A 14,974-nucleotide genomic window follows, 5' to 3' on the forward strand; every position below is an offset into this window, starting at 1 on the left:
TGACAGGGTTTGGATTTATACTGTGTGCTGAGAACTGGTCAAGGTTACTGCTCCATACGCATCAAATCCACCTGGGACTTGGTCTTGCAATGCTTGCCATTATCCATGGTGCGCTCTATTTTGACCCTACATGTGACTGTAAGAGTCTACCTGCAGATGGGCCCTTAAGCCCATGTAGTCTGTCATACCTGTCAGTAACATCTCAATGAGGCTAGATGGTTGGCCAATGTGTAACTATGGGCTCAACCACAAGATTCTTGTGGGTCTCCTAAAAGGAAAAAACAACAACAACAATGGGTAGAAAGTTGATTATCATTAAACTGATAGAATTGAATACAATGGTTTTTACTAGTGTTACAGTATATGTTAAGGTTTTATGTGTTTGTATGGGCCCACCCATCCCTTAGATTGTGGTTGTACCTGAAATGGTTGGACTGATCCTCTTGGGCTTCAGTTCCACAAGGTGTGTTGACTTTCTGTGGTCTGTGCATATCCTGAATCTATTCAGGTCCTCTGTAGCTCAGTTGGTAGAGCATGGGGCTTGCAAGGCCAGGACTGTGAGTTGGATCCCCGGGACCACTCGTATGTAAAATGTAGATGTCAAATGTAGATTTAGATAAAAGTGTCTGCTAAATGGCATATTATTATTTCCTTAAATTGACATATTCTAAAATGCCGTTTGGCACTGCAGGACCACGTGAATTATTCAGGATGCGTTCTGAAATTGTTTAACCTAAGTAACCATTTAAATACGCTGGAGTTTCATCCTAAAACATAGAAGTTTACATATGATCTCCACCATCAAAAAGACAATGTTGTCCTGCATCTTCTACATGTCATGCTGTACGTGCTGCAGTCATTGCTGACTCAATAGCAAGGCCAGGAGACAGCAGGGGCCGTGAACATTCAGAATCTCCATTCAACCACCTCTAGTCTTTGTCACTCGCTATGCTGTCTAACACAGACAGGGCCTGACCCATGTCTTAGGCCTACTTCTTCCCTAAGATTATGAAACCATCTCAAACTTAGAGTAATCTGTCAGTTTCCCTCTCATTCAACCCACTGAATGCATCTGTGGATCAGACACTGGGCTTGCTCACTTGGTGATTGGAGGGAGCTACAGTATATGGGGCGAGGAGACTATTTATTGGCAGTTTATTCACTCCAAGACTGGAGAATATGGGTCATGATCTGCTATAAAAAGTCTGTTTTAATAATTCATCATAGCTGATTAAGAAGAGTCGTATTGACACAACGACGGAGAGGATGTAACTACAGGAAAATGTGTACAGCATTTATGCCATTTTGTGTGTATTAATGGGTAGAAATAGTGGCTGGATGGTAGCTTTCTCTATTATTTTTCTCTGACGTTTCCATTTAGGGTCACCCTCTTGGTTTATGTGTTAAGTGTATGTCACTGTGATTATGTTGTGTACAGCATGTCTGTGTGAGGCCTATCAATCTATTAAATATAGAACTTACAATCTGTTGCCCTAGAGACATAGTTAATTAAATATGCTGATAAATAATGAATCATTTATTTATCTAAAGTATGGCCTATGCAACATGCCCTTGAACAGACAAATCCACTTTCATTCATTGAGACATTGCTTGTAGGGTATTTTGAGATATGCATGGGTATAATTAAGATTAATAGAAGTTATTCATTACACTCCTACTGTACTAAGGGGGAATGGAGACAGTTTAGTACATACAGTACATTTGGGTAAAATACATAATTGCCTGTACTGAAGGGAAACAGCATCACTTGTTGGCCTCGTCAGTGTAGAGAAGCGTCAGGTGTGGTTGTGTGCAAGCACCAATCAGAGTGCCTGCTGGATTTTGGACCTACACTAGGTATAAAGAGCCTAGTGTTCTAGTGGAAGCTCTCATTCACTGTCTGTCTGACCCAGCAAGAAAGCACATGCCTATCTCGAAGTTCCAATGAATCACATTTAGGACCTCTGAAGCCTATTGCCAAATTCATGTGTGGTTGCACATCCATTTATAATGTGTTCCTAACCTCTCCCATCCTCCCTATTCCTTGTTCATCAATAACAGATCCGCTGCAGTCAAATGGAAACTCTATAGCAACAAATACGGCATCGCAGAAAAGGGGTCAAAAAAGAAAAGTCGAGCTTTGGAGAGCAATTACATTGAACATCGCTTTACACAGTGCCCCAACGAGGATTTAGCGCTCGTGCCGTTTTCCCTGAAACCACTGAGTGTTTTGAGGCGCGAAAATCCAACCACATTCTCAATCAACTGATAGAAAGGATTAGGATTTAGCGAGGAGATAAATCAAAGGAAGGTTCATTTTGAATCTCTCCACACCATTCATGCTCTGCCAAATTCGTTAATAAATAAATCTCATGAGGTGTCGAGGCCAATATGTGTCGATTAATATTCTCAATTTAACACTGAAAAAGCTATAGAGTAGGCCGGACAAGAGGGAGGTAAACTAAACTTGAAATCCGAGCCAATTACACACAAAAAAACAGGAGCGCAGTACATTCAAAACTTCAGAAGGGCATGGTACATTTGTAAAGGTTGTTGTCTACCCATTACAACCAGGGTCAATGCCATGTACAGTGTTTTGTAGCCTAGTTTAACCATGTTCCATGAGTAAAATGAGGGGTAATACTCCGTAATATTTTGTAATGTTACCACATACAGTGCCTAAGGAAAGTATTCAGACCTCTTGACTTTTTCCACATTTTGTTACGTTTTGTTACATTTTGTTACGCCTCGAGACTTCTTGGGTATGACGCTACAAGCTTGGCACACATGTATTGGGGCAGTTTCTCCCATTCTTCTCTGCAAATCCTCACTGCACAGCTATTTTTAGGTCTCTACAGAGATGTTTGATCGGCTTCAAGTCTGGGCTCTGGCTGAGAAACTCAAGAACATTCAGAGACTTGTCCCAAAGCCACTCCTGCTGTGTGCTTAGGGTCGTTGTCCTGTTGGAAGGTGAACCTTTGCCCCAGTCTGAGGTTGTCAGAGCACTGGAGCAGGTTTTCATCAAGGATCTCTCTGTACTTTGCTCCATTAATCTTTCCCTCGATCCTGACTAGTCTCCCAGTCCCTGCCGCATAAAAACATCCCTCCAGTATGATGCTGCCACCACCATGCTTCACCATAGGGATGGAGCCAGGTTTTCTCCAGACGTGACGCTTGGCATTCAGGCCAAATAGTTCAATCTTGGTTTCATCAGATCAGAGAATCTTGTTTCTCATGGTCTGAGAGTCTTTAGGTGCCTTTTGGCAAACACCAAACGGGCTGTCATGTGCCTTTTACTGAGGAGTGGCTTCCGTCTGGCCGCTCTACCATAAAGACCTGATTGGTGGAGTGCTGAAAAGATGGTTGTCCTTCTGAAGGTTCTTCCATCTCCACAGAGGAACTCTGGAGCTCTGTCAGAGTGACCATCGGGTTCTTGGTCACCTCCCTACTTACCAAGGCCCTTCTCCCCTGATGGCTCAGTTTGGAAGAGTCTTGGTTTTTCAAAACTTCTTTCATTTAAGAATGATGGAGGCCACTGTGTTCTTGGGTACCTTCAATTCTGCAGACATGTTTTGGTACCCTTCCCCAGATCTGTGCCTCGACACAATCCTGTCTCAGAGCTCTACAGACAATTCCTTCGTCCTCAAGGCTTGGTTTTTGCTCTGACATGCTTTGTCAACAGTGAGGTGTGTGCCTTTCCAAATCATGTCCAATCAATTGAATTTACCACAGGTGGTCTCCAATCAAGTTTTAGAAACATCTCAGGATGATCAATGGAAACAGGATGCACCTGAGCTCAATTTGAGCAAAAGTTATGAATACTTATGCAAATAAGGTATGAGGTATTTATAAAAAAGATATATATATATATATAATAAATAAAAAGAAATAACTGTTTTCGCTTTGTCATATGGGGTATTGTGTGTAGATTGATGAGGACATTTTTTTATTTAATGCATTTTAGAATAAGGCTGTAATGTATAATATTTTACATATTGTTTGGGGAGGGGGTAGCCTACTCAGTATTATTTTGTAATGTTACCACATAGGCCTAGATGCTTAAAATAACCTTGTTTTGACACATGACATGAACATTTGTTGCAGTAGCCTAGTAAGCCATTGACTTCCTTTTTCATACTGGTAAGAATACTGTAGGCCTATCTCTAGCCCGTTCATAGACTGTCATGCTAAACCTACAGGGCCTTCAGAAAGTACACACCCCTTGACTTTTTGCTGTGTTACAGCCTGAATTTAAAATTGATTAAATTGAGATTGTTTTGTCACTGGCCTACACACAATACCTCATAATGTCAAAGTGGAATTATGGTTTTCAAAATGTTTACAAATTAATTTAAAATGAAAAGCTGAAATGTCTTGCGTCAATTAGTACCCTTTATAATGGCAAGCCTAAATAAGTTCAGGAGTGAAAATGTGCTTGACAAGTCACATAATAAGTTTCATGGACTCACTCTGCGTTCAATAATGGTATTATTTTTGAACGAGTACCTTATCTCTGTACCCTACACATACAATTATCTCTAAGGTCCGTCAGTCGGGCCTCCCGAGTGGTCTAAAGCACTGCATCGCAGTGCTAGCTGTGTCACTAGAGATTCTGGGTTTGAGTCTAGAAATTTGTTAACATCCCTGTTAGTGAACATTTCTCCTTTACCAAGATAATCCATCCACCTGTGTGGTGTGGCATATCAAGAAGCTGATTAAATAGCATGATCATTACACAGGTGCACCTTGTACTGCGGACAATAAAAGTCTACATTAAAATATGCTGTTTTGTCACACAACACAATGCCAAAGATGTCTCACGTTTTGAGGGAGCTTGCAATTGCCATGCTGACTGGGGAAATGTCCACCAGAGCTTTTGCTAGAGAATTGAATGTTAATTTCTCTACCCTAAGCCGTCTCCAACGTCGTTTTGTAGAATTTGGCAGTACGTACAAACGGCCTCACATTCGCAGACCACGTTTAACCACACCAGCCCAGGAACTCCACATCCGGCTTCTTCACCTGCGGGATTGTCTGAGACCAGTCATCCAGACAGCTGATGAAACTGTTGGTTTGCACAACTGAAGAATTTCTGCACAAACTGTCAGAAACCATCTCAGGGAAGCTCATTTGCGTGCTCGCCGTCCTCACCATAGTCTTGACCTGACTGCAGTTCGCCGTCGTAACTGACTTCAGGGGCAAATGCTCTCCTTCAATGGTCACTGGCACACTGGAGAAGTGTGCTCTTCATGGATGAATCCCGGTTTCACCTGTACCGGGCAGATGGCAGACGGCATGTATGGGTGAGCGGTTTGCTGATATCAGCGTTGTGAATAGAGTGCCCCATGGTGGCGTTAGGGTATGGGCAGGCATAAGCTACGGACAATGAACACAATTTTGTCGATGGCAATTTGAATGCACAGAGATACCGTGATAAGATCCTGAGCAATTCATCTGCTGCCATCACCTCATGTTTAAGCGTAATAATGCACGGCCCCATGTCTTAAGGATCTGTACACAATTCCCGGAAGCTGAAAATGGCACAGTTCGTCAATGGCCTGCATACCAGGCGTCATCCATTGAGCATGTTGGGATGCTCTGGATCAATGTGAACGATAGCATGTTCCAATTCCCTCCAATAGCCAGCAACTTCTAACAGCCATTGAAAAGGAGTGGGACAATATTCCAAAGGCCACTATCAACAACCGATAAACTCTATGCGAAAGAGATGTCACACTGCATGAGGCAAATTGTCACACCAGATACTGACTAGTTTTCTGATGCACAACCCTACCTTTTTTTTAAGGTATCTGTGACCAACAGATGGTTCCAAAGAAGTTTGAAACCACCAAGACTCTTCATAGAGCTGGCTGACCGGCCAAACTAAGCAATCAATGGTCACTCTGACAGAGCTCCAGGAGAGATGGGAGAACCTTCCAGAAGGACAATCATCTCTGCAGCACTCCACCAATCAGGCCTTTATGGTAGAGTGGCCAGACAGAAGCCACTCCTCAGTAAAAGGCACATGGCAGCCCGCTTGGTGTTTGCCAAAAGGCACTTAAAGGACTCTCAGACCATGAGAAACGAGATTCTATGGTCTAGTGAAACCAAGATTGAACTCTTTGGCCTGAATGCCAAGCGTCACGTCTGGAGGAAACCTGGCACCATCCCTACGATGAAGCATGGTGGCAGCATCATTCCGTGGGGATGTTTTAAGCGGCAGGGACTGGGACACTAGTCAGGATCAAGGGAAAGATGAACGGAGCAAAGTACAGAGAGATCCTTGATGGAAACCTGCTCCAGAGTGCTCAGGACCTCAGACTGGGGCAAAGGACAATGACCCTAAGCACACAGTCAAGACAACACAGGAGTGGCTTCGGAACAAGTCTTCGGAACAAAATGCTTTGACATTATGGGATATTGTGTGTAGATTGATGAGGGGCAAAAAACGGTTTAATACATTTTAGAATAAGGCTGTAACATAACAAAATGTGGAGAAAGTCACTGGGTCTGAATACTTTTCAAAGGCATTGTAAATCTGCTTGAAAATCTAGCAATGATCAACAAACAATTTGATAGAGCTTGAACAATTTTGAAACGAATAGCGACAGGCAGATTTACTCAGACTCACAGCTGTAATTGCTGACAAAGGGGATTCTAACATGTATTGATTCAGAGGATTGAATACTTATCTAATCAAGATATATTACGCTTTTTATGTTTCATACATTTTTTTTTACAAATGTTGGAACTTTTTCTCCACTATGACTACAGTATTTTGTGTAGATCATTGATAAACAATTACAATTAAATACATTTTAATCCCACTTTATAACACAACAAAATGTGAAAAAAGTTAGTTGTTGTGAATTCTCTGAAGGCACTGTATACTGTCTGTACATAAACCTGTCTGCCTCCCAAGGCAAAGGCTCCGACGCTGTCCTGAAGCTTTGTCTGAACGTCACTATGCCTCGCTTGCCATACGGTTTTGGAAACATTTAAAACTTAACTTTCACATCAGTGAGAAAGAATAATAATACATAAAAAAAAGAGTTACTACACACCTTTACAGGGGCGGTAGGTAGCCTTGTGGTTTACAGCATTGGACCAGTAATCCAAAGGTTGCTGGTTCAAATCCCTGAGCCGACTAGGTGAAAAATCGGTCAATGTGCCCTTTGAGCAAGGCACTTAACCTTAATGGCTTCTGCAAATCGCTGTGTATAGGAGCGTCTGCTAAATGAATAAAACATTTAAATGTATAGGATTAGGGCAGCCATATTTCCATGTTACAGCCCTTGTTTACGGAAGACAGAGGCGACCACCTGTTTTAATTAGCTATCGAAGTGTCTCCTGAACACCTGTGTGTAACGGAAAAAGGACGTCAGAATAGTGTTGTAGCTGAAAACTACTGTTGACTGCAGCTGTGTTTTAAACGGTGTACAGTAAGTGTATATTTTACATTTGTGAAGTTATTTTGATTTGAGAATAGAGGGCTTTATGTTTCCAAAAATGTATCACAAGCTAGGATTATTAACGTTTTCAAACGTTAAAACAGAGCATAGGGATTGTAGTTAACATGGACCCTGCTGTGGTCCATACCTTCAGTTGAGAACCCAAGAGTGGGAAGCTGTAAGCCCCCTTAGGCTAGCTCTTGAGAACCTAAGGATGGCCAATCTCAAAGGCCTATGTACACGATTATATCAAGAGATCAATGTAGTATGAAATAAAATCCAAGACCAAAAATATGGCTCATATTACCTGATGTGTCTCATACCTTATTGATGCGTTGAGTCTTTTTCTATAAAGCCTTCCATTTACACACGGTCTTTGGATATTCAGGCCTGCATGCACAGTATCATCATAGCCATCAAAATGTAAATGAACTGTCATAATGTAATGCATACTTCAATGCTACTTGGTTTGTAGATGTAACAGGTTCCAGTGTTATCGTTCGATGACAGAGCAGTTTTAAAGTTTTTGATTAGGCTATTGTGAATCATCTCTTGTCTTTTTCCATGTGTGTGCATCTCAGTTCACCCTCCCTCAGTCTGAGGCTATGAGAGGGAGAGAGGAGTCCCAGGCCACACCATCATGCTACTTCTGAGAAGCAGGGATGACATTTTGGCTGCCAATACACAAGGTAGGACACACTGATGGACCTTTTTTAGACTATCATTGTCTTACAGCAACTACCCACACAACCCAGCTCATCCCTGTGTGTGTGTTAGTCACCCACTGTAGTTTACACACTGGGGATACTGTATGTATGAGAGTTTGTCTCCTGTTGATATTCTTCTGCTCGTCTGTGAAAATGAGTCAACAACATCATCTCAAATTCTACAACATCTCCAAGTTTACACATTTTTGGTGTCCCATAAAACTGCAATCTCCAGCATAAACATATCAATGTGGAGATGGTTTGTGGTGTTAGTGGTGCAGGGTGCGACCTGCAGGCCTTGTGGTGGAAAGGGGCACAGGATTTTAGCGTGGTGAAGTTTTTGGATCAATGGACTGCGTCAGTGTGTGAGCTTTACTTGGTTATTAAACCTGACCTAGCCGCTATTGACTACTAGCTTAATTTGCATGGCTCTACGGATATTGATCAAGCAATTAAAGGATTTGTTGAATGAGATTCTGACGCAAAAGGGTGTGCCCATTTGTGAGTGCTTGTTTGTGTGTAGATTGTGTGCAGATTTTGTATGTAGGCCTATGTGTCTGTGTTTTGTTATGTGTGATAAGATGAAGGAAGACATTTGTTATTCCCTGAAGTCTGACTGAGATTGGGCTCGCTACGTATATGAATACAGAAACAGTAAATAATGGCCCATAAACAGCTATTACCAACCAGGCCCATTATCATATTTTCCTCTTTGCAATGCATTCAGCTCATCTCTCTCTCAATACCCGTTCCCGCTCTCATATGCAGCCTCTGACTCTCACTATCATTTTGACTTTGAACGTACGCTCTCCCCCTTTTCCACCCTCCTATCGTCTTTTTCTCCGTGCACTGTTAATCAGGCGTGACTTTCAAGAGACTGAGCCACTGTACGGAGTGTGAGACTGAGAAACTAAATTCTTCTCTTATGGGCTCTGCGTAGATGCTAGCACACTACAAATGCTATTACACTATTACTACTATAACTGAAAAGCACTGCCCTTACAACGGCCTTCTTTACTGTTCATGGAACACTCTTTACTGTGTTACTAACGGCTGATGTCGCATTGATATAGAACATAACTAGATCAGCAATATTATTGAATAATATTATCCATTTCACTACTCCGATTCAACTCCACCAACTTTTACATCGAGTGTGTTTAAGCCTTTTTAATAGCAATATTTTTCTACGTGAGGCTATTAGTCCTAAATTCAATCATTTTTTTCCCTCTCTAGTCTTTTTATGAAGCTTAGAAACTAAATAGGACATTTTAGAATAATGGTTTGAATAAGGATATTGGTCTATCAGAATTCTAGTTCATAGATCTGTTTTAGGTGTTATCTATAGCTCATGTATACCTATTACAAATGGGATTTCTTCTCTTTATTGTATTAGTGTAGCCTTTATCATTACCATGCACAGTTATGTTTCAATGCTCTGCGGCTTGGCCCTTGCGTTAGTCATTTTTCTTTTGACTGATGGAGAGAACGGTGCCGAAGCAGATGGAGAGCAAGAGAATAGATTGCTATTTGAACTGGTAAAAAGGAAACCTTTTAAAATTGTGTTTTCTTTTACTAAGTCATCAAAGCAGTTTAAAAATAGACTCTCGAGCAGCACATACAAGCATGGATCCCAACACATGTCAGAGGTAGACATGCAGTAGCATATACAATACAATACAGCTACAACCTTTGATCTTGAAAATAGTCTGAAATATTCTAAAATAAGCACACTCTGCCCTCCCCCTCACCATAAAACCTAATTAAAAGATTAAAGGATGAGTAAGACTTACTACACATGGAGTTATATATCTTGTCAATATCTTGACACCTGCTCTAGTGTTTTATACTGCTTTACCCTCTTTGCTGAATAGAGAGAGAGAGAGAGAGAGAGAGAGGATTTTTCTTTCAACTTATCCATAAAAAGAGGCAAAATTGAGATCCTGAGAGTTAGTTAGCATAAAGTAGGAGGGAAGGATAGTGAAGAGACTAAGACTATTCTTCAAGTTTCTGTAGATGTACAGTTGAAGTCGGAAGTTTACATACACTTAGGTTGGAGTCATTAAACTCGTTTTTCAACCACTCCACACATTTCTTGTTAACAAACTATAGTTTTGGCAAGTCGGTTAGGACATCTACTTTGCGCATGACACAAGTAATTTTTCCAACAATTGTTTACAGACAGATTATTTCACTTACAATTCACTGTATCACAATTCCAGTAAGTCAGAAGTTTACATCCACTATGTTGACAGTTCCTTTAAACAGCTTGGAAAATTCCAGAAAGTTATGTCATGGCTTTAGAAGATTCTGATAGGCTAATTGACATCTATTTTGTGAAGTGCACCAGTCCCTCCTGCAGCAAAGCACCCCCACAACATGATGCTGTCACCCCCATGCTTCACGGTTGGGATGGTGTTCTTGGGCTTGCAAGCCTCCCCCTTTTTCCTCCAAACATAACGATGGTCATTATGGCCAAACAGTTCTATTTTTGTTTCATCAGACCAGAGGACATTTCTCCAAAAAGTATAATCTTTGTCCTCATGTGCAGTTGCAAACCGTAGTCTGTTTTTTTTATGGCGGTTTTGGAGCAGTGGCTTCTTCCTTGCTGAGCGGCCTTTCAGGTTATGTTGATATAGGACTTGTTTTACTGTGGATATAGATACTTTTGTACCGGTTTCCTCCAGCATCTTCACAAGGTCATTTGCTGTTGTTCTGGGATTGATTTGCACTTTTCACACCAAAGTACGTTCATCTCTAGAAGACAGAACGCGTCTCCTTCCTGAGCGGTATGACGGCTGCGTGGTCCCATGGTGTTTATACTTGCGTACTATTGTTTGTACAGATGAACATGGTACCTTTTAGGTGTTTGGAAGTGGCTCCCAAGGATGAACCAGACTTGTGGAGGTCTACAATTGTTTTTCTGAGGTCTTGGCTGATTTCTTTTGATTTTCCCATGATGTCAAGCAAAGAGGAACTGAGTTTGAAGGTAGGCCTTGAAATACATCCACAGGTATACCTCCAATTGACTCAAATGATGTCAATTAGCCTATTAGAAGCTTCTAAAGCCATGACATAATTTTCTGGAATTTTCTAAGCTGTTTAAAGGCAGTCAACTTAGTGGATGTAAACTTCTGACCCACTTGAATTGTGATACAGTGGATTATAAATTAAATAATCTGTCTGTGAACAATTGTTGGAAACATTAATTGTCTCATGCACAAAGTAGATGTCCTAACCGACTTGCCAAAACTATAGTTTGTTAACAAGAAATTTGTGGAGTGGTTGAAAAACGAGTTTTAATGACTCCAACCTAAGTGTATGTAAACTTCTGACTTCAACTGAATCAACACAGCAACGATGTTATTACACAGCAACGATGTTATTACACAGCAATGATGTTATTACACAGCAATGATGTTGTGGTGCTGGACATATAAATCCAGGCCTTGCTGCACGTAACTTGAGCCACAGGGAGTTCGTTTTATTCAAATGTCCCATACGTATTTGAAGTAACAAAAACGTTAAGCTTCACAACCTGTGTGGAACCTGCGTGATGCGTTAATATGAATGTTCACAGACTAACCAAAGCTTTATATGGAACACTCTGTTTGAATATGCCAGGACAAGTTCTACATTTGCTGTATGGGATTACCTTAGCATTTTTTACGGTCATAAATCTTACGAATGTGAAAGTAATGTTATTCAATATTTTTACCGTTGCTTAACTACAGAGGCAGTGGTCTCTGGGTAAAAATTAAAGCTTTGAGATGGACTGTGGTTTAATTCATCCTATCAAAGAAATAGGCTCTTTTCCTAGATGCAATAGTCTACATACAGTATTTTGTACATTACTCTGTGTTCTGATACATTATAAGGTTGCCATATCAACCAAGCAAAACACTTACATTCCTAAAAGCCAGTTTGTGATGTCACAATCATATAATGTACAGTACAAATATACCAAGTAAGTGACCCTTGTCCAATCCACTGGCTCCAGGTCATATACAAGACCCTGCTAGGTAAAGTCCCCCCTTATCTCAGCTCGCTGGTCACCATAGCAGCACCCATCTTTAGCACGCGCTCCAGCAGGTATATCTCACTGGTCACCATAGCAGCACCCACCTTTAGCACGCGCTCCAGCAGGTATATCTCACTGGTCACCCCCAAAGCCAATTCCTCCTTCGGCCGCCTCTCCTTCTAGTTCTCTGCTGCCAATGACTGGAACGAACTACAAAAATCTCTGAAACTGGAAACACTTATCTCCCTCACTAGCTTTAAGCACCAGCTGTCAGAGCAGCTCACAGATTACTGCACCTGTAAATAGCCCATCTATAATTTAGCCCAAACAACTACCTCTTCCCCTACTGTATTTATTTATTTATTTTGCTCCTTTGCTCCCCATTATTTCTACTTTGCACTATCTTCCACTGCAAATCTACCATTCCAGTGTTTTACTTGCTATATTGTATGTACTTCGCCACCATGGCCTTTTTTTGCCTTTACCTCCCTTATCTCACCTCATTTGCTCACATTGTATATAGACTTATTTTTCTACTGTATTATTGACTGTATGTTTTTTTCTCCATGTGTAACGCTGTGTTGTTGTATGTGTCAAACTGCTTTGCTTTATCTTGGCCGGGTCGCAATTGTAAATGAGAACTTGTTCTCAACTTGCCTACCTGGTTAAATAAAGGTGAAATAAAATAAAACATTTATAAAATCCTGAAGTGCAGGTTTTTCTAAGAGGCTATCACTGCCATAGTCCAGCCTCTCTTCCCACTGGTATTGAAATGTCATAGTTAATGGACACTTTGCTGGAGTAACCCCGCCAGCCAGCAACCCCTGCCACCCTAAGGAATCAGAAGGATTGATGTGACTAGTAGTTAATATTAGAAGTTATTGATTGGACTGTGTTAGGGAAAATTGCCCCCAGGAGTTTTCCTAGCACAACTGCCAATAGGAACCTAATTCTCCCCTGAGAGATTACCATCCAGTTACTGTCAAGATCTGTGAAATGTGGCAGCAGTGAGTTGTGAGTGTTGGGCACTGCAGACATATATTTACCACTGAGAGGAATAACTGGTTGAGCCTCTCTCTGACCTATATTAGGGAGAGGGAGCGATGTCTTGATGAAACAATGACAGGCTCAAGGATGTTACATTGTATAGAAGTTGCTACACTGTAACCAGCATCGAGTAGAATTGAAAACGGGGGTTCAATCTCAACACGCTCGTCAAAGTGTGTGATACTATAATATCTGAGAACAGCCAATGCAGAACAACATAATTTAAAGCACTCTGGTATAAATAATCGCATGTTTTCAATCAATTTCACATGTAACTCTCATTGATTACTGAAGCCAAACATGGTTGAGAGCTAATGAATATTGTTTATCAAGGTTGGATTATAAAAGTACAGCACCACCGCTTTGCCCTGTGGATGTCACCCTCCCACAGATTAATTTGCACAGATTTAGTCTAACCACTGTATTATAGGGAACACTCAGTTTCTCTTGTCATTTTCTATTTAGTCACATCCGCTGCTTAACTGCAACGCAACTGAGTTTCAAACCCCAGGTTGAATACATGCAATATTTTCAGTATTTGATTTAGATTTTTCCCTCTTCTGACTTTTTTTTATCTGGGAAGCAAACTGAATAATTGTCAGAACTTATTTTGAATCTCTTCTCAACCGCCGCTCAGCCATGCAAGCGACAAATTTCAAACACAGTGGCTGCTTAAACACCTCAGTGCAAAGTGTCCCAAATTCAACAAAGTTAAACTGCCTGGTAATGTGGATTACCTGCTACATAGTTCCGGGACGCACCTCCCCCTTGATAAATACAGACGGTACTCACTTCACACACCTTGACTTTTTCCATATTGTGCTGTTTTACAGCCTGAATTTAAAGTGTATTACATTTTACATTGCACACAATAACTCATAATGTCAAAGTGGAATTATGTTTTTCAAAAATGTTACAAATTAATAAAAAATGAAAGCTGAAATGTCTTGAGTCAATAACTAAGCCTAAATGCTTAACAAGTCATAATAAGTTGCATGGACTCACTCTGTGTGCAATAATACTGCTTAACATGATTTTTGAATGACTACTTCATCTCTGTACCCCACACATATAACTATCTGTAAGGTCCCTCAGTCGATATTGAATATCCCTTTGAGAATGGTGAAGTTATTAATTACACTTTGAATGATGTATCAATAATTCACCCAGTCACTACAAAGATACAGAGGTTTTTCCTAACTCAGTTGCCGGAGAGGAAGGAAACCGCTCAGGACAATGAGGCCAATTTTGACTTAAAAACAGTTACAGAGTTGAATGGCTGTGATAGGAGAAAACTGAGGATGGATTAACAACATTGTACAGTAGTGTCGTGTATTTGGGCACCATTAAACTGAAGACATGTTTATCAAAATAACTCCCTGTTATTATTATTATTACGCGATTAAACTGATTAATCGTTTAACTGTAATTAACTAGGAGATCGGGGCACCAAGGAAAATATTCAGATTACAAAGTTATAATTTTCCTAATATAACTTTCCTATATTATAACATTATATATTGTATTATAGTATAGGCCGATTATCTTCTGGTTTAAATGGTGTATTTTACCTCGCGTCCAGTCTCATTCCAAACGTCGTAAATTGTTGTATCTGCACGAACCCAGCCTTTACTAAGAGTCATCCATGCATCAAATGTCTTAAAATCATTTATTTACTAAACTAAGTAATTCACAGAAAGCATACAAACAGTAGTTATCGTTACAAAGAAATGGTAGAGGAATGTGCC

The 14,974-nt window shown here is 40.7% G+C and overlaps 1 protein-coding gene across 2 annotated transcripts in view; it reads left to right on the plus strand.

The window, feature by feature from the left end:
- Positions 1–14,974, plus strand: part of grin2ba (glutamate receptor, ionotropic, N-methyl D-aspartate 2B, genome duplicate a) — a 93,072-nt gene that overhangs the window by 3,115 nt on the left and 74,983 nt on the right. For both annotated transcript variants that reach the window (XM_029763419.1, XM_029763428.1), the window contains exon 2: positions 8,033–8,140. In XM_029763419.1, coding sequence (XP_029619279.1) covers positions 8,114–8,140 — 27 coding nt within the window. In that variant the 5' untranslated portion in view covers positions 8,033–8,113. The remainder of the gene's footprint in view (positions 1–8,032; positions 8,141–14,974) is intronic.

Source organism: Salmo trutta, chromosome 1 (genome assembly GCF_901001165.1).
Source record: "Salmo trutta chromosome 1, fSalTru1.1, whole genome shotgun sequence".
NCBI classification, from domain to species: domain Eukaryota; kingdom Metazoa; phylum Chordata; class Actinopteri; order Salmoniformes; family Salmonidae; genus Salmo; species Salmo trutta.